The 27302-nt window shown below is 43.6% G+C and overlaps 1 protein-coding gene across 2 annotated transcripts in view; it reads right to left on the bottom strand.

Moving 5' to 3' along the window:
* LOC147889236 (MAP3K epsilon protein kinase 1-like) overlaps window positions 1–26871 on the bottom strand; it is a 65932-nt gene extending 39061 nt beyond the window's left edge. For both annotated transcript variants that reach the window (XR_015542921.1, XM_087391797.1), the window contains exons 1-11: window positions 26265–26871; window positions 25968–26102; window positions 25781–25801; window positions 25624–25697; window positions 25393–25483; window positions 25061–25144; window positions 20364–20465; window positions 19771–19902; window positions 8214–8285; window positions 7925–8031; window positions 3972–4089 (exon numbers count right to left, since the gene is read on the bottom strand). Coding sequence is in view for 1 of the 2 variants with exons in the window: in XM_087391797.1 (XP_087247923.1) it covers window positions 3972–4089; window positions 7925–8031; window positions 8214–8285; window positions 19771–19902; window positions 20364–20465; window positions 25061–25144; window positions 25393–25483; window positions 25624–25697; window positions 25781–25801; window positions 25968–26102; window positions 26265–26339 (1011 nt within the window). In the remaining variant the exon portion in view is untranslated. The remainder of the gene's footprint in view (window positions 1–3971; window positions 4090–7924; window positions 8032–8213; window positions 8286–19770; window positions 19903–20363; window positions 20466–25060; window positions 25145–25392; window positions 25484–25623; window positions 25698–25780; window positions 25802–25967; window positions 26103–26264) is intronic.
* Between the last annotated feature and the right edge of the window lie 431 nt (window positions 26872–27302).

Genomic DNA, 27302 nt, shown 5'->3' on the forward strand with positions numbered 1-27302 from the left:
AAGGGTAACATCTATGTATGACAATATACCCCAAATGAAAAGAAATGAATATATATGCCAAATATGTTGCAAATACTCTTCACACTATTATAACTAACTTGCACACCCAAAGTAGAAAAAATCCAGCCAGCCCTAGTTCCGCCTCATGGCATATTATTCTACCTAGAAGGTACGTCATGTACATCATATATCACTAAAGCCTGTCATTGTACCTTAGGTAAATGGGACCAGTTATCAATCAAGTTTTCCAAGCAAAGTGTCACCACTCCTGTGATTTTCTTCAACCATAAATTCCATTCCCTTTTGTAAATAAACTTCGATGTCTCTTCCTCCTCTTTCTCAAAGGAGCCGAAGTCAACCATTGGCGTTCACTTAGTCCAGCAAAATTGACTCTCCACATAAGCAAATCGTAGTTCTTGAGACAACAAACTGTAACTTTGAGAGAAGACTCAAGCCCCTTGCTCTAAAGGGAACAAGTTCAAGAACCATCACAACATGCCAATCTCCCACCCAAGCTAGTTTCTTACATGTTCCAAGCTCAGGTGCCATCTGGGAATGAGAGAGCAAAAAGTGTCCAAAGGGGGAGAAAAAGAGGCCACAACCACAACGTGGTGAGGGAGCAAAGAAGGAAACAACAAAGGAAATCCTTGAAGTCTCAAAGAAGAGACTAGAGTCAATGCCCTACCAAGTGGAGGTTCCCTCATCACCGTCTTTAGATGACCATGAGGAGCAAGATGTAGAGGCTACTAGAAGTTTCCTGACTTCTGGGATTGTGAGTACATGATAGAATACTCTGAGAGGAGAGTAGATTCGACATGCAAAGCTTGTGCACGTGAGGACTTTGGAGTTGCAGGTGAAGAAGCTTCGTAGGCCCCCTACAGACCCTAATACTAAGGTTAAAGAGCCATACCTACTGCATGTGGCAAATCTGAGGGCAAGTATGAAGATCAATCCTTTTGCCAATGCGATCGCCTAATGGTTGATCCAGCTCAGTACATAGAACTATCTGCTGCTTTTGTCCACTATTTAGCGGCAAAACCCTATCTCAACCTTGTTTTTTGACTTTGCATGGGGTCAATGCCTTTAGCCACCTCCAACCAATTGCATGAGCTGTCAGATAGACAGCAGGGACCCATAGGACCCAGATATCCCACCAAATTTTTATCAACCTCTGACTGCCACCTTGTTTGACAAGAGTTACTTTCTATTAACTTTCTTCAAACCCTTAAAAAGGAGATCCTTCGAGCATTATATCCCTAGTTCTCAACCAAATAGGGTATTTGAAAGCATTGAGAAAAATCATACATATAAAAGATATGACAATGATGAACTGATTAATGCGGTCCCTGTTTCTCAACAAGAGTTCCAGTTTGAGCCACCTCATTCCCCCAAGCTTGCCCAAACTCATTGGACAATCTTTGTGTCTTTTTTTTAAACATGTTTACTAGCTTTCTCATTATTAGTTCCTCTAGACTCTAGACTTGCATTTTTGTATTGATGCATATAACACCACTATCAAAGAAAGATTGTACAAGCCTCTGATTAACAATTGTATGTTGACAAAAGGACCGTTATCTGGATGCAATAATATTCCTTTAATAAAAACTCCACAGCTTTTTCAAGATGCTGTTAATGCTCTGCCTCAGCTTTATATAAAATAAAGTAGCACTCAGATTGGCTCTGCACCCCCAGAATATAAGCATGAATGCGTCAGTATATTGTGCAGCCAAGATATTAAGAGTAGAGATCTTTATATGGGTCTTGTCTAGCTATGGAAAAATATTTGCAGGTAGAAATCTGTTCTTTATCAGGACTAACCATGCTGCATTGTGCACCTTAGGAATTATCTAAAACCTGATCTGCCAATTTCTTACGCATAGAATAATATATTTCAAGTTTGGTCCCTAGCAAGTCAGATCAATCAACTTCTAAGTAAGACCATAGCAGCACAAATGTTGGACAATGAAACCTTGATCTATAAACTACACAATGATCAAGCCCATGGGCAAGTGCTGCAGCACTTTGTGTTGCAGAAGCAAGGGACAAATTGTTGTTTTCAATCACACCTCATTACAGCAACGACCCCAATCACCAAAAGCAACTGACTGCAAAGAGGCCGTTCCCACTATCAAGTAAAATCAGGGAGTAAGGAGAAGATGGCCTTGCCCTTACATACATATCAAGTATCCTAAGAAAGGTAGACATTGGTTTGCCATATTACAGACATCAGCCATGAAAAGTGTTAAAAAGAGAGAAGAAGAAGAAATAAACCTTGCTTAAAGGACACTCATGTTCAACGAGCCAAATATCTATGAGCAAAGTGTTAACTGGCCCAATTATAGAATTGATAAGTTGATATGAAGATGGGTCTGACGTAGACAAGAGCAGACCTAGCACGGGTAGTTCACCTACAACCAAAACCTAGATGAAATAATTAGATAGTCTAGTCGTAGGAAGGGGGATAGCATGCTTTGAGCAATAGCCTTTGCTCAAGGCAGCATTGTCATCAGAAGCACCAATTTCAAAGAGAAGCTGAGAAGAAAAAACCAAAGAAGGAATAAATTCAAGCTAGCCAATGTAGTGTTGTATTATGTTCCCTTTTTATCAGATTCTTGCTTGGTATGACGAGATAGTTGAATTCTAACCTTAAAACTTCTGCCTAAACATCAATGTTACAATGTGGTACTTAACACCTGACAATCCACTAGTTAGTTCAAGAGCAATGTTTAGACATTTTGAGGTCTCAGAGACTCCAAGAGCACCAAAGAGGTCACAAAGCAGGTGAACAACAAAGCCGATACCAAAACAGGAAGTCAGTTTGAAAGGCTAATACCAAACAAACAGTCCTTCAGAATGCAATCACTAGGTTTAGAGCAGCGCACAACGGGAGTAAAGGACAGTTTGCATTCATTGCAACAAAAGCAAGCTAAAGGCTTTGAAGGGGTGACAGGTCTCTCAGAGACAACCTTACCTTCAAAGCTAAGAAAGAGGTCAGTTCCTGAGCATGGCCCTCATGTTATGATACCTAAGCCCTGCCATAAGGGTGCAAAGGTTGTATTCCTGCTAAGAGTAGTGGTAGTCAACACGAACACCAAGTACTTAGAGTAGAACTTAGAAGTGAGACATGCACCAAGAATGGCAGCAGGAGACCTAGAGCTACAGCAAAAAACAATATGTTTGAAGAGACAGCCTTAAGTGCACACAGGCCTGCCTGCCAGCAGTAGGCCAAATCTACAGTTTGCAGAGCCATTTACAGTTACCTGTACGAAGGTCGAGCAAAATAACCTTTGTCAGGTATGTCAACCAACTAGCCAGGCAGCTCTTCAAGTAGATTGACCAAGCAGTCCATGTACTGACCACAGCTTGTGAAAAGCACATCTAGCTGGCCCATCAAGCCTGTAAAATGTGGTGCAATCTGCATAGCCCTTCAATCAGTCTCCAGTCAGCCCCTCGCATGTATACGAAGTCAGTGACTCATGTGCCCTTAGAAAAGCATACAAGAACGATGCTAAGCAGGACTTCAGTGCTGCAATTCAACTGTTGTATTCAGCATTGCTAGTCCCTTTGACACCCCAACCTCAGTGTGTTTTGTGCATTTCATCATAAATGAGTTGCAAATAAGGTAGCTGTTAGTCCAGGTTTGCATTAGTGAATCCGATGCATATAACATTGGACGTGCTTGGAGTCAAAACATAGAATGCACTTGTCATACAGAAACCTATAAAATGCATGCCAGAGGAGAATAGAAAACCGTTAATGATTGCCTTTTGTGCATGGATCTAGCTATACTCCTCAGTAAAAACTGATAATTATCCTGAAGAACCTTACATTATGAAACATACACCTTAGCTAATTGCAGAAACACATCATCAAATACAAAAGCATTGGCGAACAAGATCATTCTTCATAAACAAGCATTTTGTCAGCAACCGACAAAGCTATTATGAGAAATACCAGTACTCGAGACTTACAGAACCAGAGCCATACGCGTCCTTTGTTATCAGCTCATCTGCAGCTACTCTTGATGCATTAGTATCACCATCCTCCAATGTTTTCACCACAACATTCTGTACATCTTCTGGCACATTTCTGCATTATACATTGTCCATTTTAGGCACAAACAGAGTGACTGGACTGAGCCCCATCTGTCAGCTTGAAAAGTTTAAGGACAACAATATTGGGAATTTGCCATCACAAAATACTTCCACACTATTATTTTCTAGCAGATGATCTTGCTTTGATTTTCTTTTTCCATTTTTTCCACTCAAAATGGGTTTTATAGTACATCAGAAAACCTTGATCTATGAGAGTGCAGGTGCAACAATTAACATATGGAGTCTATGAATTGAAAGCCCCCTTGTGAGCACTCTCAATTTCCAGTTCAAAAGCAGCACAGATGTTTACTGCATGCAAAGCTCCATATTATGAAAAGTCAGAAGGTACAAAAAGAGCCCTGGCTGACTTGACTTAACCAATCAGCAGTGACAAAGTTATAAAGAAACAGATCTGCCCGAACTCCTTGGGTAACTGTCCTCGCTCTGCATAGTTTTAGAATTTTTATTGAACCTTTGGGCTCCCCTCCAGAACTCAACCGACAAGGGAAGCTTCTAAGCATATATTAGCTGCATCCAGGAAAATGACCGACCTCAAACCAACCAGTGCATCTTTAAGCTCATGACAGCCTCTGACATATATTCCATCACGTATAGCCGGCATCAGCTACTATGCATCCCCAAAATGTCATGGTTCATGCCCAACAGTGGGAGTAGACCATTGTATAAACAACTGCCCACTCATCCACGTATTCAGCCTTGTTTCTGTCTCCTTTCAGCTGCTTTCTACCCTTTTAGGGTTTTTGCACAGCTGCCATCTTAGCTGCCCATTCCACCTCTGTTTTGTAGCGCGTTTGCTCTCCTTTTTGCACGCGTAGCCTCTCCATTGCCTCCCCTTCATAGCCGCCTCTGTTCAGGTCTGTTAGGAGCAGCACGTGTGGAAATTCGAGCCATTTCAGAGTTTTTAGGGTTTCCAGGCTGCTGCAGCAGAGCAGCCCATCCACGCGCGTTGGTTGCAGATTTTTTACCTATTTGGAGGCATTTTCAACCAGTTTTGGAGCTCCTGCTCGCATTTTCAAGGTGTTCTAGGGTTGCTGTTGCAGAACCGCCTACAACAAAAGCATGTTCGAGCAGTTCCTTGGCCTCCAGCACATCTACATCAGCCGTTTTTTGCAACAGAGACCTGCTACAGCATTTGGAGCTGTTCTAGGAAACGCCTTTCACATTGTTGACCTGTTTTTGCACTTCGGAGTGTCTTGGTGAGCCGTTTTTAAGGTTTCATACCTGCTGCAGCACCGTGGGCAGTTATCACGCCCACAAGTGCTCACCTGATGGTTTATTTCTGCTTTTCGGGGCATATACCTGCTGCTTTCTGATTCGGGTTCACATTTGGAGCACCGATAGGCCCCTATGCTATGTGTGTTTGTGTTGAGTCAAATAAAGGTTCTCAGCCTTGAGTTGTCCCTCTAAATTGAATGTATTTGGAGTCAATAAGAGGTACTTTGCCCTGGGTTGTCCCCCAAAAATGAATGTATTGCCTTTTACTTTGGTTGATGGTATTGACCACCCGGTTCAGAGTAAGGGGGGATGACGAGTGATGGTATGCTCTTGCCGGTCGCAAGCTGACTGCGAATTCGCTATCACACGAGAGGTGTTGGATAGTTGGACTTGCTCTTTGCAGCATTGCGGTGGAGGTGGGTTTGGTCTACTCTTGCATGTTGGGTCTCACACTCTTTGCTCTGAAGGGGGGTGTTGGAGATATCATAGCCAAAGAGTGTGGTGATGTGATGTGTTAGTGTGTAGTACTAGGTGATCTAGTACTAGTTCATGTGTGTGAGTCATGTGTGAGTGCCACGTGTCATTATGGGACTTATCCCATATGCACTAGGTGCTAGTGTGTGAGTGAGTGATAATTGAGTGCTGCTGACTAACATTATCACTCAATTTGTGTATGAATGCCAATGGGATTTGCAATTAGGATTTGTTTCTTGAAAATGTCGGTGCTCACAATTTGTTGGATGGCCTTGCTTGTGAAGTCTCCACTCTAATTTCTCTTTGGGTAGCAAAATTGGAAAATTGCAATGTAAAGATAGAAAATAGAGATATTGGTGGCTGTTTCCGTTATGTTCATACGGGATGAACTGTGTGTCTAATCTTGGAGGAGCAGGGTCAGGGTTGAAGCTGGATTAACTCATTGATTTAAATTGATTTAGAGATCAAGCTTAGTCTAATTAGGGTTTTGAAACTAGGGTTAAGATTTGAGCTAGCATTGGATGAGGTCTAGATCTGGTTAGGGAGGGTTCTCCTGGAACAGTTGGGCTATTCTTGGAAATGTGGGATATTTAGGGTACAACCCTTGTATTTAGGGTTGGATGCCTAGTATTATAGAAGCTTATACATATAAGTGCATGGCTCATTGCACCATATCATGCTAATGTTACTCCTTCACGTATGGGCCTTTTGGGCCTCAAATAGTGTAGACTCTAATAGGGAGGACATGTGGAATGGACGCAAGTAGCTTGGGAAAAATGCAAAAGTTGAAGAAAGCACGTACCATTCATACACAAAATCTTTCTAAAAGCCAAAGCGTTTAATAGATATGGTCCCCTCAATTGACATTATTTATTAGAGTTGGAGCATGTGGTGAAAACAACATCATGATGGGAAAATTTTAATGCATCTAAAGTTGGACAATGTAGCTGCCAAGCCACCACTTGGAGGACCAACCTTAAAACGGCCCTGAGGATATTGGCCCCCTCAAGCCTTAAGCCATTATAATCCCATTATCCCACCCACATGTATGTGCAAAATATGCCTTCGGGGTGTATGATGATACTCACCTTATGAGAGGCATTTCAATTCTAAAAAGTCAAGCATTACCTTTGGGGAGTACACACTTCCCAAAAGGCAATCTTGCCTAGAAAGTATGCCATGCTTACTTTTCCAAAATACAAGTCACTCATTTTATTCGATCCAATAAGCCACTTCTTGGCAAACCTAATCCTTTCAGTACTTGGAAGTCCTTAAGTAATCATTTCAAAGAACATGGGCTCCAATAATACAAATCGACTTATCAAACGGGCGCGGACGTCCTAGCAAAAATGATATCCGCGAATAGCATGCTGTCATTTCAATTGTCCGCCCTCAAATGGTTTCACAACTGGGCGCGGGCATGCTTATGTGGCATCCCAATAAAGTTTGGGCAGAGGCTTTTTCTTGGGCGATAGTCCAAGGCCGCCCAAAAAAAATTGGAGGCGGACAAGAGTAGAGAATTTGCCATGATAACCACTTGGCCACTTCTCATTTGCTAACATAGTTAAATTTATATGTTTGTCCGGCGCCCGTTTGTGAAAGTGCTTATGCCCAAGCTCCCCCTTAGCCGCCGGACATGTAGGGCCCATGGTCCAACGTCCAGCGCCCATTTGTGAAACCTCCCTAACAATGTCTTTTTTGTTTTTAAAAGTGTATTTTTGCTTCAAGCTTTCCAGACCTTTTTTCTATTAAAACACTAAAACTCAAGGAGCAAAGAATCGTTCTTTTACCACATATTATTTGCTGCCAACTATCCGTTAGAAAACATTAGTGTAATGCACAGTCTTTTTTCAGCTTTTTATCTTTTGTTGCTTGCAACAGAATGGAAATGTCCCATTAAAAAAATAGGTGTCGCACCAATGACCAGCTCAAGCTAAAACCCAAATTAGCACAAAACTTGTTCACAAGGTCAACAAATATTGAAAGGAATACATGACTCAACAGCATGCCATAAAGCATTAGTACAATTTCAAGTCTACACCATTTCTCAATACTACTGAAATATCTAAATGGTGAGATTGAGCATATAGCTAAAAATTAAAAGAGTCCTTGATATATACTTAAGTTTGCCATCTGTACGCTCAATCGATGAATATGGTGCACGCCTTGAGTTTTGAATCCAAGGATGCTTGAGCAAAGTTTTTGCATCAGGCCTGAGCTTAGCATCCTGATATAAAGACCAACATACTACAGGATTATTTATACAATCAATGCAAGATAATTGCCTATTCTCCCCACCCGCCCCCCCCAAAGAAAGGAAGCTGCACAACAAAGTGTGCTCTCCTTAAATTGGATTCAAGCCGACAAGAAATTAATAATGCCCACAAGAATATAATAGCATCTGCTTGCCTTGCGAAAGCACTGAAGTAAGAAATCGGTGATTGGAGGTGAAAGGTGCTCCGGTATGGGGGGATGCTCCTCCTATGAAACAAAGGACTCTTGCATTAAATAAAACAAAAACAAACCTCAATCGTCCACCTACCAATACGAAACCAATAAAATGCAATGACACAAGCAATACAAGCCACGCATTGGTTACAAATCCTATCATATATATCAGAATAAAAGCCAATCATTAACAACTGAAATACAGCACTAGATTTCACAAATAATAGCACACACAAAACATATCTAAACATAAAAGACTTGCCAGACTATCAAGATAAGACTTTGAAATTTGAGAACACTTGTTCTAAGGAAAGTGAATAAAGTATAGTATTAAACAACTCAATGGACCTAGCAATTCAACTTAGATGCATGCACCTCAAGCTTCAACAGCTTGCAAACATTTTTAGGAGCTCATTGATTAGCTTCACACATATGAACACTAAGTAGACATTAACAGGTATTACTCTTAGGCATCTTTGCAGAGCTCCTCAGCTCTAACAAACACAACCTTTGAGGGGCTTAAATGAGATACGTATAGTTGCTTTGAGAAAGTGATAGTTTTTCTACTTTTTGTAACAGCAACACTTGACAAAGGAGGTCATCCTCATTACAATGCAATTAACGTGAGATGAAAATTTGTATCATCATTATACTTACAGAATATGAATCAAGGCAAGGGTGAAAGAGATTCTAATGAAAGACATGGCAGATGAACCCCTTCAGACACCACAAAACCAAAAGATGTGGGATACACACAGGAACCAAGGTATTTTCCTTGAGAGCACATGGACACAAGCTAGTTGTACACAAGGGCGCTGTGAAAACCAGCCCCCTGTAGAATGCTTCATCTCACCACTTATGACAGTTCCAGAATAGCCAAAAGAAGTCAGATAGCCACAAAAACTCGGACACCTTAATGAATGGGAATGTTGAAAATGCATGCAGGCCAAGCTTGCAAAAGCACTCGTTATAAATTGTAGTCCTGCAAGATGCCTCCTATCCCGGCTTCAACATAGAGCACACACTGTATACGATGTGGAACCCAACAATGGAGGCTGTCAATTTGACAAAAGTCTGCCATCCCTGGGTGTCATTGAACCATCCAAATGTTCCAAACTATGATGCTGGCAACCATGTTCTAGATCCACGTTCTTTTGCTGAGACAGGAGTCTAAATCGGTTCTGTTTGTTCCAAAGACATTAAAATGTACCTCTTCCACCTCATCACAATTCATTGTGAAGGGACAAGTAGGGCAACTTGCAAACAATAGTGAGCCCCACGGTAGCCCAAAACAGCAGACGTCTCTGCTCTGGTAAAATCTGTCATTGTTGAAGCAAAATCTGTGTCTTCCAAACGTTAGAAGGCACCAATCATCACTGCAAATAAAGCATGTTGCCTTTTGTCCACATTTATTGATAAACTCAAGGAAAAGGGGTCACCATTGACCTAAACAAAGGGTAAGGGTGCAAATTTTGCTCTGTGCAGATGATGTCCTAATCCTAATGTCGTCTCTGGCTTATGGCCTGAGACAGCAAATGCACGACCTATAGGACCTCTGTGATCACAAGGATTTGAAGGTTGGCCTCGGTAACACCAACATTATGATTTTCGACACTTGCACGCCCACCTTGCAAAGGCAGCTATCCCTCAGCCACTTGTAAACCCTCAACAAGCTGTCTTCCAACAATAACAGCTAGATCAATGAATCCACAAGATACAATTTTCCAAGGAGTTCAAGCAAGACCTACAAACTCTAACCTCCCCTATTTCTCAGCTTTCGGAGGAAGTTCCTCGCAAAAATCACTTCTACCAACAAGTGCCACACAATTTGAGATCAGAGCTGCAGCATATTCAAGATGTCCAAAGCTTGCATATTGCAATATGGAGCTTGGAAAATTGCCTTTGAACCCCGTAATGTGCATCTCAAGACGGAAGTGACTGGCCATTTTAAGGCTGTACCAATGATTATGTAGCAGCAACAATAGCAAAAGCCTGGTTCCACAACTGCACATGTCCGAAGGTCGATATTTCTCGTCAAGGCTCACAAGAGAATCCCCTACAGTTGCAACATGTCAAACATGTGAAAATTTTAAAGAAACAAATACGAGACTTTTGCACCTCTTGCGAAGTCTATCACAGTCAGGACCATGCTTTGGCAGACATATGTTGTTGCCAATGTAAAGAGTTCATTCTGATTACTTATGGCAAGGAAGCACACTTCCTAGGCCCCTGTGGCAAATGGATGTTAAATCTGCAATTTTAAATGGACCCAGGTTATGGTATAGAAAAACATGATGCTTTCTTCAAGACATTTGGCATGCCAAAATTCACACTAGAAAGGTATCTCTATGTATTGCAGAAAAATATAGAATCATCCTTGTCATTGTGTATGTGGATGATCTAATTATTAAAGGCAACGTTATTACTCTCATTAAGCAGCTCAAGACATGACAGATTTGGGCACTAGCACTATTTCATGGGCATAGAGATTATGGTTTACAAAAAGTATGTTTTCTTCAAGATATTTGGCTATGCCAAAATCCACACTAGAAAGGTATCTGTAAGTATTGCAGAAAAATGTAGAATCATCCTTGTCATTGTGTATACCTAGATGAATCCAGGAACATTCCCAAACTCATCCTCTAAAAACACAACATAGTGCAGTTTCAATCTCACAAGAGTCACTCATAAGATTGAAAACCATAAACTCCATCATGCATAGTAGGGACTAGCTACTATGACATCCCCACTGACGTCATCAGCGCCCAACAGTGGGTGTAGACCATAGTATGTGGATGATCTGTATCCTTGTCATTGTGTATGTGGATGATCTGATTATTAAAGGCAATGTTATTACTCTCATTAAGCAGCTTAAGGCTGCAGTTTGTAGGCAATTCATATGACCGATTTTGGGCAATGCACTATTTCGAGGAAATAAAGGTACTGTTGGAAGTCAATGTCCCCCACCTGTGAGCCCCCATATGAGGAGGACATGGGGGGACATATGACTGTGAGGGGGAGGGATAATAAGGAACTATTTTGGGCTGCAGGACAGCAGCAAAGGGCTGCAAGGAAGGCCAGAAAAGGGCAGAACAGCAAGCCCACTAAACCCCCTGGAAGCCCCTTATATAGGCTGCCCAGGGGGGCTGTTTGAGGCAGAAAAAGGCCGACTGGCAGGTCATATACCTAGATGAATACAAGAACATTCTCAAACTCATCCTCTAAAAACACAACATAGTGCAGTTTCAATCTCATGAGAGTCACTCATAAGATTGAAAACCATAAACTCCATCACGCATAGTAGGGACTAGCTACTATGACATCCCCACTGACGTAGCGTCCAACAGTGGGTGTAGACCATAGTATAAAAGTATGCTCTCACACATACAAATCCACACACCCACGCATACTTGAGCATCCATTTATACAAAGTCTTCGTACTGAGTTTCTGTCGGCACTCCAGAGGTGAAGGGCAAACTCAGCCATGACGAAGGCTAGCACTAAAGGCCGACTGGCAGGTCAGCCTGCCAGTCTGTGGACCGACCAGAAAGTCGACCACTTCAGGGCCTTCCAAGCCCCCTATAAAAGGGGCCCCATACCCCCCTCATTCATCATCAGCCACTGAAGGAGTAGTCTACAAGAGAGTCTCAGTTTTGCCCAGCCCCTTGCTGGATATATTGTGCTCACCTAGAGCTTGGTTTTGCCCACAGTTTAGTGGAGGAATACATGAGTTCTCTCTCTCTGTCTATGCTCTATCTTTTGAGTGAGGTTTTTGTGTGTGGTCTGCATCATTGAGTGTGAGATGGAGCTGTTCCTAATCTGCATAGGTTGGAGGATAGAGAGATTCTATCCTTCATTTCCAACTGGTATCAAAGCACGGTTCTCAGCTCTAGATGCTCTCACAACAAAGGAAGGAGTTCTACTTCTCGAAAGAGACTTCGATTCGAATCAGGTTTGCAGAGTTCTATTTCATATACCGCACGCCCTATTTGGAGATTCTTTGCTGTGTAAAATTTGTAGCAGACATGTCGAAGTCAGATACCTCTTCTACCTCGACTCTTCATAATCCCTCCTCTTGTCATGTTCCCTCTTATACCATCCCTACCTTTGGCGAGCCAGGAAGCTGGATGGGACAAATTACCCCATCTGGAAGGTAAGGATCCGAAGTCATCTTGTGGCCCGAAAGCTGTGGAAGCTCACAATGGGAACGGACACGAAGCCGGAGGATGTTTTAGACAACAAGGGCAGGATTCTTGGGCCAATGGACAGAGATGAACTCGAAGCATGGAGGATAGAGATGCCCAGGCCCTAGCTTTAACCATAGGGACAACAGCAGCCTCTGTGATTCCTCATATCCAGATGGCACATATGTTAGTGTAGGCGTGGGCCACTCCGAAGGACTTGTACGAGACACATAACACTTCGCGTATATTGACTCTACAACACTGCTTTTCAATATGAGCATAGACTCTGACACTTGGGATGCCACCACGCAACTTCAAGGGATTCATCATGACAGCAGGAGAAAGGACCAAGCCCCTGACATTCGAAGAGCTTGGGCCCTTGTTACTGCAGGAGAAGGCCAGAGAGAAGTTGTACAACAAGGATGACAATAAAGCACTTCTGGCGAAGGATAATCCCGATAAGGGCAAGCCCAAGGACTCCAAAGGCAAGGCCGAAGACTCAGAGAAGAAAAAGAAGGTAAAATGTTTCTATTGTGAAAAGCTCAGTCATTATGCAAAGGATTGCAAAAAGAAGAAGGCAGATCAAAAGCAAAAGGAGGAGTCCGAAAGAATGAGGAGTCCAAAAGGAGGAGGAGCCTAAGACAGACTCGACCAACGTCACTACAGTTCTTATGCATAGAGCACTACCCCGCTCATGTAGCAAGTGATAACAACGAGGGTTGGTACGTGCCTACATCAAGACCGTGGAGGGGACACATCCCGACTCAAAGGTGACTGTGGGGGATAATCAGACTTGCTCGGAAAAGGGTGTAGGCAATATTCCGTTCATCGCGATTCACCACAATAGGAGAAGAAAAGGTAATATCCGGTGTGTTGTATGTTTCGACTCTTTGCAAGAATCTCCTCTCCATGAGTCGGATGGATAAGCATAAGAGCATTCATGACTCTTCAAATCTGGTAGATGCCAGGGTGTATCGACAGTTGGTGGGCAGTCTGCTTTATCTAACCAACACTAGGCCAGACACCTCCTTTGCCTTTGGGCTCTTGTGTCAGTTTTTCGAGAAACCCGATCTACGAGTTCTGAGGTACCTAAAGGGTACTTGCACATACGGGATTACATACACCACAAGGATTGAGTTAGGTGGATTCTACGACTTAGATTGGGCAGGTGACAACGACATCAAGTGTTGAACTTCAAGGTATTGTTTTGTGCTTGCATCAGGGGCCGTTTCCTAGCTGAGCAAGAAACAAACCTCAGCTGCCCTTTCTTCTACAAAGGAGGAGTACCAAGTTGCTTGCACTGCACCATGTGAGACATTGTGGCTCAAGTGGATACTTGGCGATATGGACGTGACTTAGGAGGAGGCAACGGTGGTTATGTGCGACAACCAAAGTTGCATAGCCATCGCAAAGAACCCAGTGTTTCATGCACGAACAAAGTTAAACTCCATTACCACTTCGTACGGGAGCTCATCATTGACGACGTCATGGAGCTGATGTACTATCCGATCACCGACAATCTTTCCGACGTATTCATGAAGGCTCTCCCATGGAGCAAATGGAACACCTCATTCAACGCATGGGGATCAGCCCACAGTGGCGTCATTGAGAGGGGGTTTTGGAAGTCAATGTCCCCCACCTGTATGAGGAGGACATGGGGGGGCATATGCCTGTGAGGGGGAGGAACAATAGAGGACTATTTTGGGCTGCCGGACAGAAGCATAGGGGCTGCAAGGAAGGCCAGAAAAGGGCAGAACCGCAAGCCCACTAAACCCCTTGGCAGCCCCTTATATGGCTGCCCACGGGGGGCTGTTTGAGGCAGGAAAAGGCTGACTGGCAAGTCGGCTTGCTAGTCGATGGACCAACCAGAAGTCGTCCATTTCCAATAAAGGGGCCCCTTGCCCCCCTCAATCATCATCAACCCCTGAAGCCTACAGAGGCAGCGTGGAACAGGAGCAGTCTATAAGAGAGTCTCAGTTTTTCCCAGCCCCTTGCTGGATATCTTGAGCTCACCTTGAGCTTGGGTTTGCTCACACTTTAGCGGAGGAATGTTAGAAATCCACCAACAAAGGGTACGCACAGCGGAAGACTCATATAATAGGCCAGGAGGTCACACAGTGTGTGTGGTGAGTGGAATCACAAAAACTTTGTAACTTCATGTGCTTCAAATAGATGTACAGACTAGTAAATAGACAACGATCTAGCTAAATATAGAAACCACCAAAACAATATATTCCAGTCCAAAGCTATGGACACAATACAAAAGATAGATCTAGAGTCCCACCCAAGTGTGGTCCTCTGATCTCACCACAAGGTCCTTCTACTATCTGCCAGACATCTCTAGATCACTGAGCCCGTGTGCTCCACCTCGAGCGTATGTAGACTCTCCGTCCAAAGACATCAGCATCTTGCTGCCCTAGAAACAGCCAAGGCTCCAGCCCTTTGTGCGCTCAATCTGCAGCAATGCTTGCCCTTGCTTTGCCTCCTGGATGTGGACCCAAAGGTGGGGATGGTGTTGCTCCTTCTGCTCCCTAACTTGCTGGCTTGCCGACTCAGCCTATCCCAACCGACCCCACCAGCTCCCCCTTTTATGGCTCTGGGCAACCCTTATAGGGTTGTGTGTCACGAGGACGTGAATTCTAACGTACTTGAATTTACGCGTGAATAGGTACCTTGGACCTTGGTGGCACGGGAATTTCGAGAGTCCTGGCACGTGTATCGGGCTCAGGGAATTAATTCCTAGTGATCCCAAGCAAATTGTGCACGTGTTGGTGTATTAATTGTGCCTTGGGGTAGTTTTTTGGTGATCCACAAAAGTGGTAAAAATCCATTTTGCTCAAAGTAGCTCCAGGAGCCACATTTGGCTAGCTGGCTTGGAAAAGCAAGTAGAAAAGGCGAAATTTGCTTTGAGGCTTGTTTCTGGAGCACAAAAGAACAGGGAGAGGCAAGTTACAGGTTGGGAGAGTGCTCCAGGGGTATTCTATCACATCACCTTGCTGATTTTCGACTACCAGGGCAGGCAATGTGTGGGTTGTTGGTGGGCTGCTAGAAGCTCAAAAACAAATTTCGTTTTTGTGCCAAGACCCTCCAGATCAGTTCGTTTTTTTTGCTGATTTCTTGGCTTGGTAGCTGGGCGATTTGGCTCTGGGGCTATGCACGTGCTCCTCGAGTGTGCCAGGTCAGGGTAATTGATCGGTGGCAGTTTTGGGCTGTTCTAGAGCTCCTACAGGCTGGACGAGTTGCTTTTTGGGCCTTCTCGGGTCTGTATTTGCTGGCTGGTCTGTCTTTTGCTAATTTGTAACAGAGACCAGGCTATGGATGACGTGGTTGGTCTGTTGTTGGGCTTTGAAGGCTGGTCGTTGAGATTTTGGGCTAATTCCACGCTGGGGCTACCTACCACGTGATTGTGCGGTGAGATTATTCACAATTGGTCAGCTAGCGTGCCTTGCTGCACATTGAAATCCACCGGTTGTTAGTCGAGGGGAACCGTAACAACCAAGGGCTGAGTGCTGGAAAGCCATCCACACTGGGGCTGCTTCCACGTGATTTGCGGTGAGATTATTTACAATTGATCAGCTAGGATGCCTTGCTGCGAATTGAAATCCACTGGTTGTTAGTAGAGGGGTATCGTAACAGCCAAAGGCCGGCCGAGTGCTGGCTTGGCTTTCCACTGGATTGATGCCATAACAGCTGGGTAGGGCTGAGATTGCTGCGTGATTTCCACTGCAGGAGCGGTTTGCAGGAGCGGGCGCCAAGTTGCCAGAAAGGTTTTTGCTTTGGGATTGGATGCCTACATGGTTTTGGATTGGCTGAGTTTGCTGGAAGCAGAGGCTATGTTATGTTTTGAATGCCTACAGGGCTCGTTTAATATGTTTTCGGTGCAATAAATAATAAAGAAATACCACAAGGGGCACCAACTGATTTGGGGCCAATCGGTGTACTGTGTTTTTAAGTAGGAGCATTCTAGCTCCCTTGTGTTTTGTTTCTACTGTGGGTGTTTTGCTAGTGAGATAATACCTGCTAAATTGTCATTTTACCACCCTTAATTTATCATAGGCCGGTTGAATGCTGAGTTGGCCAGCCAACCAGCTTGTTTGCCCCTATATAAGAGCAGGGTGCTGCCCTCTTGCAGCCCCTCCCTTCGTTGCAGCACCTGGTCTAGTAGACTTATCCTAACCACTAACTGTACTTAGGGATCCTAACTGTGGTTAGGGGGGAAACCTCAAATGAGGGAAAAATGCCCCTGACCTACTCCGAGATTTGAAGAAGCACTCACAATACAAAAGATAGATCCAGAGTCCCATCAAGATGTGGTCCTCTGATCTTACCACAAGGTACTTCTACTATCTACCGCATATCTCTAGATCACTGAGTCCGCATGCTTCACCTCGAGCGTATATAGACTCTCCGTCCAAAGACCTCAGCACCTTGCTGCCCTAAACGACAGCCAAGGCTCCAGCCCTCTGTGAGCTCAGTCTGCAGCAACACTTGCCCTTGCTTTGCCTCCTGGATATAGGCCCAAAGTGGGGCTGGTGCTGCTCCTTGTGCTCCATAACTTGCTGGCCCGCTGGATGTGAAATGCGGCCTATGGGCCATGGCGCGTCCTTTTATAGGGCAAGGCAGCCCTTAAACCAACCAACTGGCAGCCCCTTATTGGCCGACTCAGCCCGTCCCAACTGAACCCACCTACTCCCCCTTTTATGGGGCTGTGTGCTGGCCGACTCAGTTGGCCAGCTGACCAGCTTGTTTGCCCGTACATAAGAGCAGGGTGCTGCCCTCTTGCAGCCCCTCCCTTTGTTGCAGCACCTGGTCTAGTATATGCCCTACTGTAGGGCCATGGAACAGGCCCAAACCTGCTCCAGCCATGAGCCTAACCAGCCTTCTCATCCCGCCATGTATTCGCCTCTGCCCTGGGTCTGATCCAGCCCTGCAGGCTATGCTCCAGCCACCGTACAGATCCTTATACCTGGCTGATGTCACTGCCAGCTCATTGCCTTTTTCTTGGGTCCCTGCTGCTGTCCTTTGCTCCACCTTAAGCTCCTGCATCTACCCTTTTCATGTCCTCTAGGTTATCATAAATAAATACAAAAATCATTCATTTTCCCCTCAGCATATGAGATCAAATAATCCTAGACATGAATATGCACACTGGCCTATTAAACCCTCTAGTCATCTCAACACCCAACACCAGGGACCTTGACGGTTACGTTCTTGACTGCACTTCAATAAAACACAAATACAACAAACACACCTTTACATTTATATACATTATTTTGGTATCTCTAAGGACTCAGAGTCCACAGACCTTTCCAAGGTCATATTGGAGCGTAACCAACGTATCAGGGGGTCCATGCCTCATTTGAGACAGTTCAAGCAGAGCAAGAAGTGGCATCACTAGATCAGCACCTAACGCTGAGATAGAATCAACACTAGGGCTCCCTCCCAGAATCAGAGACACCTCTACAGTGAAGCACGCAGGAGGAATAAGGAACAACAATAGGGTTGCAGACATTTGGTCTCAGCTTTGACATCAATCAAGTAGTCCCAAACTGTCCACATGATCGTCTGGGAGTGACTGGCTCCTTTTATACTTCAGTTTGTGTCCTTTTTTGGACCTGATAATACACGAGTCTCCAATGTCTATCTCTGTTCAATACTTGTCAACATTTGGAGTAGGATCTAATATTTTGTGTGATTCTCCACAACAAAATCTTCTCGGTTTGGCTGAGAAACCGAGTCCCTTTCATTGATATAGCAAGGGTCAGATCTAGGTTTGGTACATACCTAGACTCCAACTAGTCAACCACTAGTATACTTCCATACTCAGCAAAGGGGGTATTTCATGGGTGGGCCAAAACCTGAATATATGGCTGCAACCACAACAATGCATGAAGCCATCTAGCTTCAGAGGTTGTTGGCATAACTCAGCAAGGTTAATTCAAATTGGCTGTGACAATCAGTCTTGCATTGGTTTGGCAAACATCTGTGGATCATGCTAGAGCCAAGCACATTGACATCAAGCACCACTTGATCAGAGAGAGTGGCAGATGGACAAGTTCAAATAATCTATTGTTCTGCAAAGGCCAATACCACAAACATCTTCACCAAACCACTACTCAAGAATATAATTATTATTTTTTGGCGGTGCACAAGACAACTTAATTCTTAAGAGGAGGATTGCTCATGCATGTGATGACTCTAAGAATTAAGTAGCCTCAATGTCTTTGAGTGTGAAAATCATTACAACCATTTTGCATTTTGACGAAGAATGCAATGCTCTCTCATTGATTGTGCCAATTCTGTTATATTTGTGTTTCAAACACTAGGTTGCTTTGGTCACTAGGTCCAAGACTCGTGTAACAATGATGAGAATTGCAGAGGTCTGCGTCGAGGTGCCTCATTTAGAGTCTGATGACTTTTAAGCTGAGGAATCTGATGGTCCTCTTGCTTATGGGTCAAATACATTTTAGGAATGTACATGTGGCACACCATCCGTCACTCTGGGCGTTAGTCTTTATATACATCTAGATTTTATAGAGACAAATCAGACAGCAGGAGGAGACGGTGATGCTGGAGACAGAGCTAGGCCAGACACAGCCGCATGTCACAGACTTCTACTTTACGGTGGAGTCGGACGGGACACAATGGAGGAGTAGGAGCTAGCCAAAAAGAGGACAGAGTGGATTAGGCAGAGTTGCTTTGCTCTTGTCAATCCTGCAGACTGCTGTGGGGGCTGCAGGTTTGAAAAGTAGGGAATAAGCATGTTATTTTCATTTCATTGCTCATTCCTAGTTGATACTGGTCTATGCTAGATTACGTTGCAATAATTAAGCTACACAGGTTTAAAAGTTTCCATACAACGAGTTTTCCTGACTGATACACTCAGAAAATAAGGCTTAATCTGTAGGTGATAAAAATATATAGCAGTAGACTACAAAATCAACAGACATGCTGATAAATGCCAGTGTCCTTTTTTGTCATATTCTCGCATTATGGTATTATATGACAACCAGTTGCACCAAATGAAATTTGCCAAGACAAAAGCACTACAAGAAGGAGCCCTCTTAGTAATTTTATTAATTACCAAAACACAAATTAGAGAAAATCCAAATATGTAGCCAACAGGGAAACATGTTCAACATTCTGACCACCAAAGCAGCATCACGACATGGGCATGCAAGAGAGATTCTTGACATGGCTGGGATCATGGACACAACATTTGACAAAAGTAGGGACACAAAAGTACCAGCTTATATTATAAAACCTGAACAGACAAAAGCATTCACTAAAAGATAGCAAAGAATCATAACAAGGTTGATATTTCAAGCTCAAACCTCAACAATACGGAAGAGTGCAGTCATTGGTTGCAGATCATAATATGGAGGTACACATGTGAGCAGCTCTATCACTGTGCACCCCATGCTCCAAATGTCAGAGGCTGCACTCACACCTGACATCACTATAACCTGCCAACAAAAGTCTCTCCATAAAACTAAAGAACTAGCAGGAGTTATGGAATGTCAAGAACAAGCCTACATAGTTTTCATTTACAGTATGTGTGAGTTTCCTGTTCAAAACTAGCATACTCCCATTTAATTCCAACATCCTTTGCTATCTTTGTGGCCAAGAAAATGTCAACTGGGAGAAGACAAGGCAAAATAGCAAAAAAATAAACAAAAGATAAAAAAGAAGGTATAACATTCTGACGTCTACTAGGGAATAGGGCATTAATCAGTGACCAGACCTTCAAAAACGTACTGATAATTTCTTTTTGTAAGAATCCAAATTTATGTTCGTTTACTCATCTCCTCATTTGTGTTCCTCCCTGTTAACCAACTATTCTACCCCTTAAAATTCTTGGAATTCATAACATATAAATTGAGTAACTAATCTTGGAGAAAAAGACATGCTTTCACCCAGACTATACCTCAGGAGCCATCCAGTATGGAGTTCCAACCACTGAATCAGTATTAACATCTGCTTCCGTGAGCTTGGTTGCAACTCCAAAATCTGCTAGCTTTACTAGACCCTGTAGCATTGAAAAAGTACAATTGGTCTAGGTTGATTTTAAATTTTCAAATTACGAGTATGCACACAAAATACTATCCCTGAGCTCAAAAGCTAAGTCCAATTTGTGAACCAAACGAGGGAAAATATACACTATACAGCTGTCAGAGCGAGGCTAGCAAATGTACAAATCGTAGAAGAAAATCAATTTCTAAAGCAAGATTTTAGAAATCTAACTAGCTTTACATGGCTGATGATTTCAATAGTATTATTGCATCTGGCATACAATATGCTAGCTCAAAGGAGAATAACATGGTTAACTCAGTATGGTATATAGTATACCTTTCCTAAGAAAATAAAAAAAAGGTGATTCCAGCCATACTAATATGAGATAAATACTTAAACTTTAGACATGAAAGTGTGGCGAAGACAATCAAACACTACAAGCTAGTGACCTTCTTGATTGTTGTGCTTTGATGAAGCATAGCGACAGACATAAGTAGATATAGCACCATGGTACGAGTAAGAGATTTAGCAGGTATAACAGTTGTAAAAATCACACGCTTGAGGCAAGGAACATGTAGAAAAGCACCGTCTGCAAGGATGCAAAACTCCACAAACTCGCCATCAGAAAGGCTTCCATTGGGGCAACCGATGAGATGAGACAGTATAATACCATGCAGGCTAAGTCAAATGGTAGACTTTAAAACACTAAATAACACCCCTTCATAGGACTGGAGAGATCCCCAGTCTTCCCAAGTGCCATGCTTTTGACTTTCTGAAAAAAGATCTGGAAGTCCTGTGTAAAGAGATATGATACATCTACTAGGACGACACAAATTTCTAACTCTACTATTGAAAGCATTTTCCACATGAATGATATCTTCATCCAACTTGCCATGTCACATCTCAATTGGTGTAACCCAGTTCCTCTGCATCTGATCACTTGGAAGATCTTGTTTGGGAGTTTCTCATACAGATAAGGCTGATCAACTTCTTCCTGATCACCGGAAACTTCCACCTGTAGACTGGATTGGTTTGCCTTTTTATGAAGACTAACATCATACTTGCTAAGTTCCGAGCGACACCACTCTAGAGAGGCAGATTTCCATATTGGCACATACCTGGAGTGTCAAAGTGCAACTATCCTCTATATCTCGAAATCAAGACCGCCATTGCTACAGGAAGGAGCTGTACAAGATCATCAGAGAGGACCTCTTGCAGATATACACAATGCACCTAAAAGACGGGGGCTGATCCCGCACCGCTTTCAACAAAGTGATAGAGAGGGCAGGCAGCTTACAATATTAGGTCCTACCCCCTAGCCTCTGACCAATGAAACAATAGACACCTACAAAATATACAAAGAAGCCACACCCATAAAGGTCAAGCTAGCGAGCTCGCATAAAAGCCTGGTTTCTTGATTGCATGTCAAGCTGTAGGGCTGCACCTTGCAAAACAAACCCCTACGCTCAATTTTATTCTGAACACACAAAGTTTTTGCTCACTCTATGGTATAGGTTGTGCTTGAATCTACTTTTGCATAGCTCGGCAAGCCATACAGTCCACATATCAATCGTTGTTCAGCAATTCACCCTATCAAACCCACCGTGCATTTGGCATTGTATAGACAACAGGCTCTCAGAGTCACTCTCCATCCAAAGAGCCAATATCTTTGTTGGAAATATTGTAATATTCAAGGCAGTGGCCAATGTATTTACTTGGGAGAGATAGGGGCACTTTTTCCTTCTAAGGTTTTGCCCCTAACCAGTGAGTTTTAACTCAACTTAGGGTTTTAGGGTTCTGTTATGTTGACAGCCCCTTTGTGATTCATTCTTGCAACTTCAATTCAGGATTGCTCCACATTTTTGCTCTCCCCTCCATCTCCACCTCTCACATAATTGATGACCTCATTACAAGATTCCTCCTTACTACATCCAAGTTTGGATAATCATGAAAACACCTTCACTCTCCACAGAAGTTATCAAAGACAAATAGACCATGCAATTTAGCTTATTCCAAGCAAGGCTCCCCTTCACAACCTCCTTATCGGCTTTACTACACTCACCTCCATAAAATCCAATGCCAAACCACAGATCTACTCAATAAAGGTCATATCCAGCCTAGCTGCAGCCCATTTGGTTCAAGTCTATGGGACTCTAAAGATCCCTAAACAAGCTCACCATCAAGAACAAGTACCCAGTACCTACCTTTTTAATTGGCTCTTACATGCCAACTACATCTCCCAAACTGCTTACAATTCAGGTTATCAGTGTGAAAAGAGACAGCTTTTCGCACCCAAAGTATGGTCCTGCTCTTAGCTCACTAATCATATTCTTAAATACTAGAATCTCTTACTGTTCGGGTAATCTCCTATTCAGGTTATCAACAAATTCCAATCCAAAGAGACAGCTTTTCACACCCAAAGTCCACTAAGAATGGTCCTGCTCCTTAGCATCTCTTGCTGGCCATGTCCATCTGTCACCCACCTCCTCAACCATGATTCCCTGTTGTTTGCCAGCCTTAATTACGAGTGGTTCTTGTAAACTCATGAGGACATCTAGTGGGATCCATCTTGACATCCATGCCATTGTATAGATTCACATAAAGCTTCCCCTGGCTAAGGTAACAAGCATGTCTCACCAGCTGAGATTAAAAAGAAGTCTTTGCACCTTGACTCCCAAACTTCCAAACGAGAACCTCTTTTGCAGCTTTTCCACTTTTTCCAATGTCGCTTCAAATAAACTTGGTCCCCATGCATCGCATGCATAGAGGACAACTAATTGAACCATACTTCTAAAAAAATTCCCACATTTGTTATGCATACGTAGAAAACTTTCATCTGAAACCCCTTCCTCCACAAGGAGATTCTTTGAATAAACTTGGCCCCCATCCACCTCATGCATAGAGAACACTTACTTAGACCATACTTCTCATATTCCTAAATTTGTTATGCATCATGTAGAAAACCTTTACCCAAAGTCCTTCTCCACAAAGAGATTCCATTTCTTTGAGATTGCAACTAAACCCATGTGCAAATTCTAGCTGTTCTCGTTCAGAGATATTATACATTTCGTTTGTGCCCTTGATCCAATCACCATATAATCTTTGTCTTCCTTAATATTTACCTGCAAAAAAGAGGATTTGCAGATCTTCCCAAGGCATTTAACCGGCTCTGTAAGTTATCCTTGTCCTTTGCCAGAGCACCACAAATACAACAAAGTAAAGCATAGCTCACAACATATACTCCACTTATGGACATCCTTGTTTTCCTCAAATCCAGAAGTAGTGTCTCCATATAATTCAGTGACTTTCTCAGTAGTCAATTCCTTTGGAAGAGAAAAGGTCACCAAGAGGTGGAACAGTGAGAATGAGTAAAAATGGGCAAGGATAAGAGATGAGGAGTAAACGCACAAGAGGAAGAATCAAGAATGCACCGGTTCAATCTGTATCAATGCTCAACAGTTCAGAATATCTCAAACCCATTCGCACTAGTCGTTTAACATACACCCCCAAATCACTACCTATGAATGGGCCATTCTTCTGCCCTGCTCCTATTCAAGCTATTAGATAGGATGCGTTGATGGTGAAGAATGTGCAGTCGATGCGCTAGAGGAATGACTGCTACGAGAGGCTGAACTCCACATTGGAGGCTTTGTGATGGCGAATGCAAGGTTCAACACAGCAAGGGAGAGGCTGAAGCTGTGGGATTGTCAAGAGCGATGAGAAGTTTGGGAGTACCCATCTCCAGGCCAGAAGATAGAAGATAGAAGGGTAACAAGAAAGAGGTCATGCATGAGATGACTATGATGGATTGGGAAACCAGGAATGTAAAGAGGAGCATTGCAGCTGTCGGAAGGCAAGGCCAGGAAACCGCACCTTAGGACCGCTTCGCATGAGAAACCAGTAAAATAGACCACCAACACAGCCAAACACACTTGTTACCCTCAGCTTAGGATCCAGAAGAAAATTCATATCAATATCTCTGCATCATTGTAGTTTGACTTGCACAAAAGCTTAAACTGGAAAGATATGCTAGTCTGTTTGCTTTAGAGGGAGGAAATGACCTATCCCAGGAGAGCGTTAAAAGCATCAATGTCCAGAGCATAAAAGCTATCGGCAATCATAAACCCTACCTCCTCCAGGGTATCATGCTTTGTCAATCTAAGCTCTTCTGCAAATACTGTAAGCAATCAAAGACAGATTGCCTAATGAGTTAGAAAACTGGACAGAGGATCATGAGTCAAAGAAATCGGACCACCTGACTGCCTGATCAATTCTGTCGTCAGCTGCCAAGTAATTCATAACCTTTGCTGCAAGTAGTTAGGCAGGGCCTCCCTAGAAACCTTCTATGAGACATCACAACCTTTTGGGTCCTAGTTAGTGTGCTTTGTTGCTGACAAGGCAGTACATTTTGATGATGGGACCAGACATAAAACCTTTCAATACATTGATTGCCATTTAGTATATGATGGCCTTTCCCCAATTGCAATGAGAAGAGAACTATTACGAATTGCCTAATGCACAATAACTGTAACATCTGCCACACGGTTACAAACTGCAATTGTGGAGATCTAAAGCTGCCATGCGCCAAGCCACCAAATGCAGATGCCTAACCTCTTTTGTCGTAAGGATGTTGGCACCCTTAATGTCCCGATGGATGACCCCTTGTTCATGCAAATAGACCAATCCTTCCAGTACCTGAAATAAGCCATAGCCGTTGGCCCTCAAATTTCAGATTTTATGGTGCGACAGTGGTCCAATTACAAGAGCTTAACCAAATTTGGCGTGAGGATACTCTATGCACCAGAACTGTTAGGGCACCAAAACTGTAGGACACAAGACAAGGAGAACTCCAAAAAACATGAACTTAAGCAATTGCATTGTCTTCTTATATAAGCCTGACTAAACAGACCAGTAAGCGACATAAAGGCAAAGCCAAGACAAACCTGTGCGATGTAGACTGCCACCAAAGTTTCAGGAAACGCTCCAAATTTGTTGGGCTTGATAATGCTAGCAAGTGATCCATTCTCAACGTACCTACGAAACACCATTTCAAGAAAAAAATCAGAGACCAAAAGATTTTTCCCAGACTTGAGCAATAAGAAAATCAAAAATTCAAACCTTTAGAGAACAAGCTGGTACAAATGAAAGATACACCTCGGATATGATATTCTTACTCAAGAATGATGTAAAGATGGGACTTGGTCTTGAAAGACCCTAGGTATTTCACGATATTCTTATGGTTCAAATTCTGCATGTAAAACGAGCAGTCAGTTTGTGCAGAAATAGGGATATCGATTATAAATAGCTCCCTGCGGCAACAAAGAACTGTACCTTTAACAGATCGATCTCTTGCTGCAATGTCAAAAACCACTTTTAAAAGTCAGTTTTATCTATGGCAAAACAATCTGGCGATAAAATCTGTCATTGACAAGTCACAAACGAAACCTGATTCTATAATGTTCTGTTTAAAATAAAGCATCTATGGAGGCAGATCAGAGTGAGAGAGGTTACAGCGCACCATTATACTTGCGAGGTCCTCTGGGAATATGTTCTCCAATGATACTTGTTTGATTGCCACAAAGTCTCCATTCTCCAAGTCCAGACCTTTGTAGACCCTGCCATATGCTCCCTTCCCTATCTCGTCGCCTAGTAGCTACGAGCAGTACAGTAGGAATAGGTTAACTTCTAGAAAGTGTCTACAAATTAACTAACGTCTTCTACTTCTGCGAATTGTTTCAAGCAAACAATTTGCAGCTTAATTGCCCTATGTGGCTAGTGTCAGCTCATTGTTCTTTCAACCAGCAGAAAATCTTACGTATTTGTCGTTTAGAGTCTTGGACTTTTGATGAAATTGTGCAGTTGAAGCTGGCCTCGACATGTTGTAAGACATCGATGCGATAATTAAACTCGTGAAAAGAGCCCTTCATTTTCGTGCTCATGACTGCGGGATTGTAACAGCGATCCACCTTCTGGGGCATGCGCTTGAACACATCCTGCAGACGGTAAATGCCGTCCAACCTGGCTACCCGCAATTGGCGTCCATCAAAATTCAGCAAGGGAACCAGTGGCAGATGCGGAAATTGATCAGGTAATGGAACTTTCAGGCCGAAAGGTCATTCTGCTTGGACAAAGACCCGGAAATTGACGAGGCAATGGGACTGTGAGGCGGAAAGGACGAAAATCTGGACGGAAGGCGGGGCGAATGCGCGGGAACAAAGGAAGTCTGAGGGATTCCGACCAAATTTGGGAGAGTCAGTGCCGAAAAGGAGCGAGGATGAGGGGGAGGGAGGAAGGAGGAGGGGAAGGAAGGAGGATGGGAGGGCAAATAAGGGGGCGATGGCAAGGAGATCGATGAGGAGCAGGACGAAGAAGAAGAAGATGATGAAGGTCCGCCATAGCCGAGCTCCTCTGTTGCTCCTCTGCTCTTCTCTCTTCGGTCCTCCAAGAACCCCAGTGTAAACTATCCCTTCGCCTGAACCTGTTCCTCGCATCCCCCCGTGTGAACTCCACCCGCTGAGCTGGCTCTTTTGACCACCCCCTCCACCTCAGCCCCATCCGACGGCGCTCATTCGTCCAGCTTCGCCTGATTTTGACCCCCGCCATCCCCGCCGTCCAATGTGCCCCCCCTCATACCTGGAACCCCGTCGCTGCTAGCTGGCACTTAGTTGGACCAGGGTTTTTTTGCCCCCTTCCTCCTCTCTCTTTCTTATATATCCTCAAAGAAAACATCCCCCCCCCAACCCCCCACCAAGATCACACGCTTGGGGCTGCTCCGCATCTTGTGGACACCACAGCAACCCAATGTTAGCACGACCTACCGACCGCCCACATTTGATCCTCCTGCTTGCAAAGT

Source organism: Dipteris shenzhenensis, chromosome 20 (genome assembly GCF_047967505.1).
Source record: "Dipteris shenzhenensis isolate YYH24624 ecotype China chromosome 20, Dip_SZ_1.0, whole genome shotgun sequence".
Lineage (NCBI taxonomy): Eukaryota > Viridiplantae > Streptophyta > Polypodiopsida > Gleicheniales > Dipteridaceae > Dipteris > Dipteris shenzhenensis.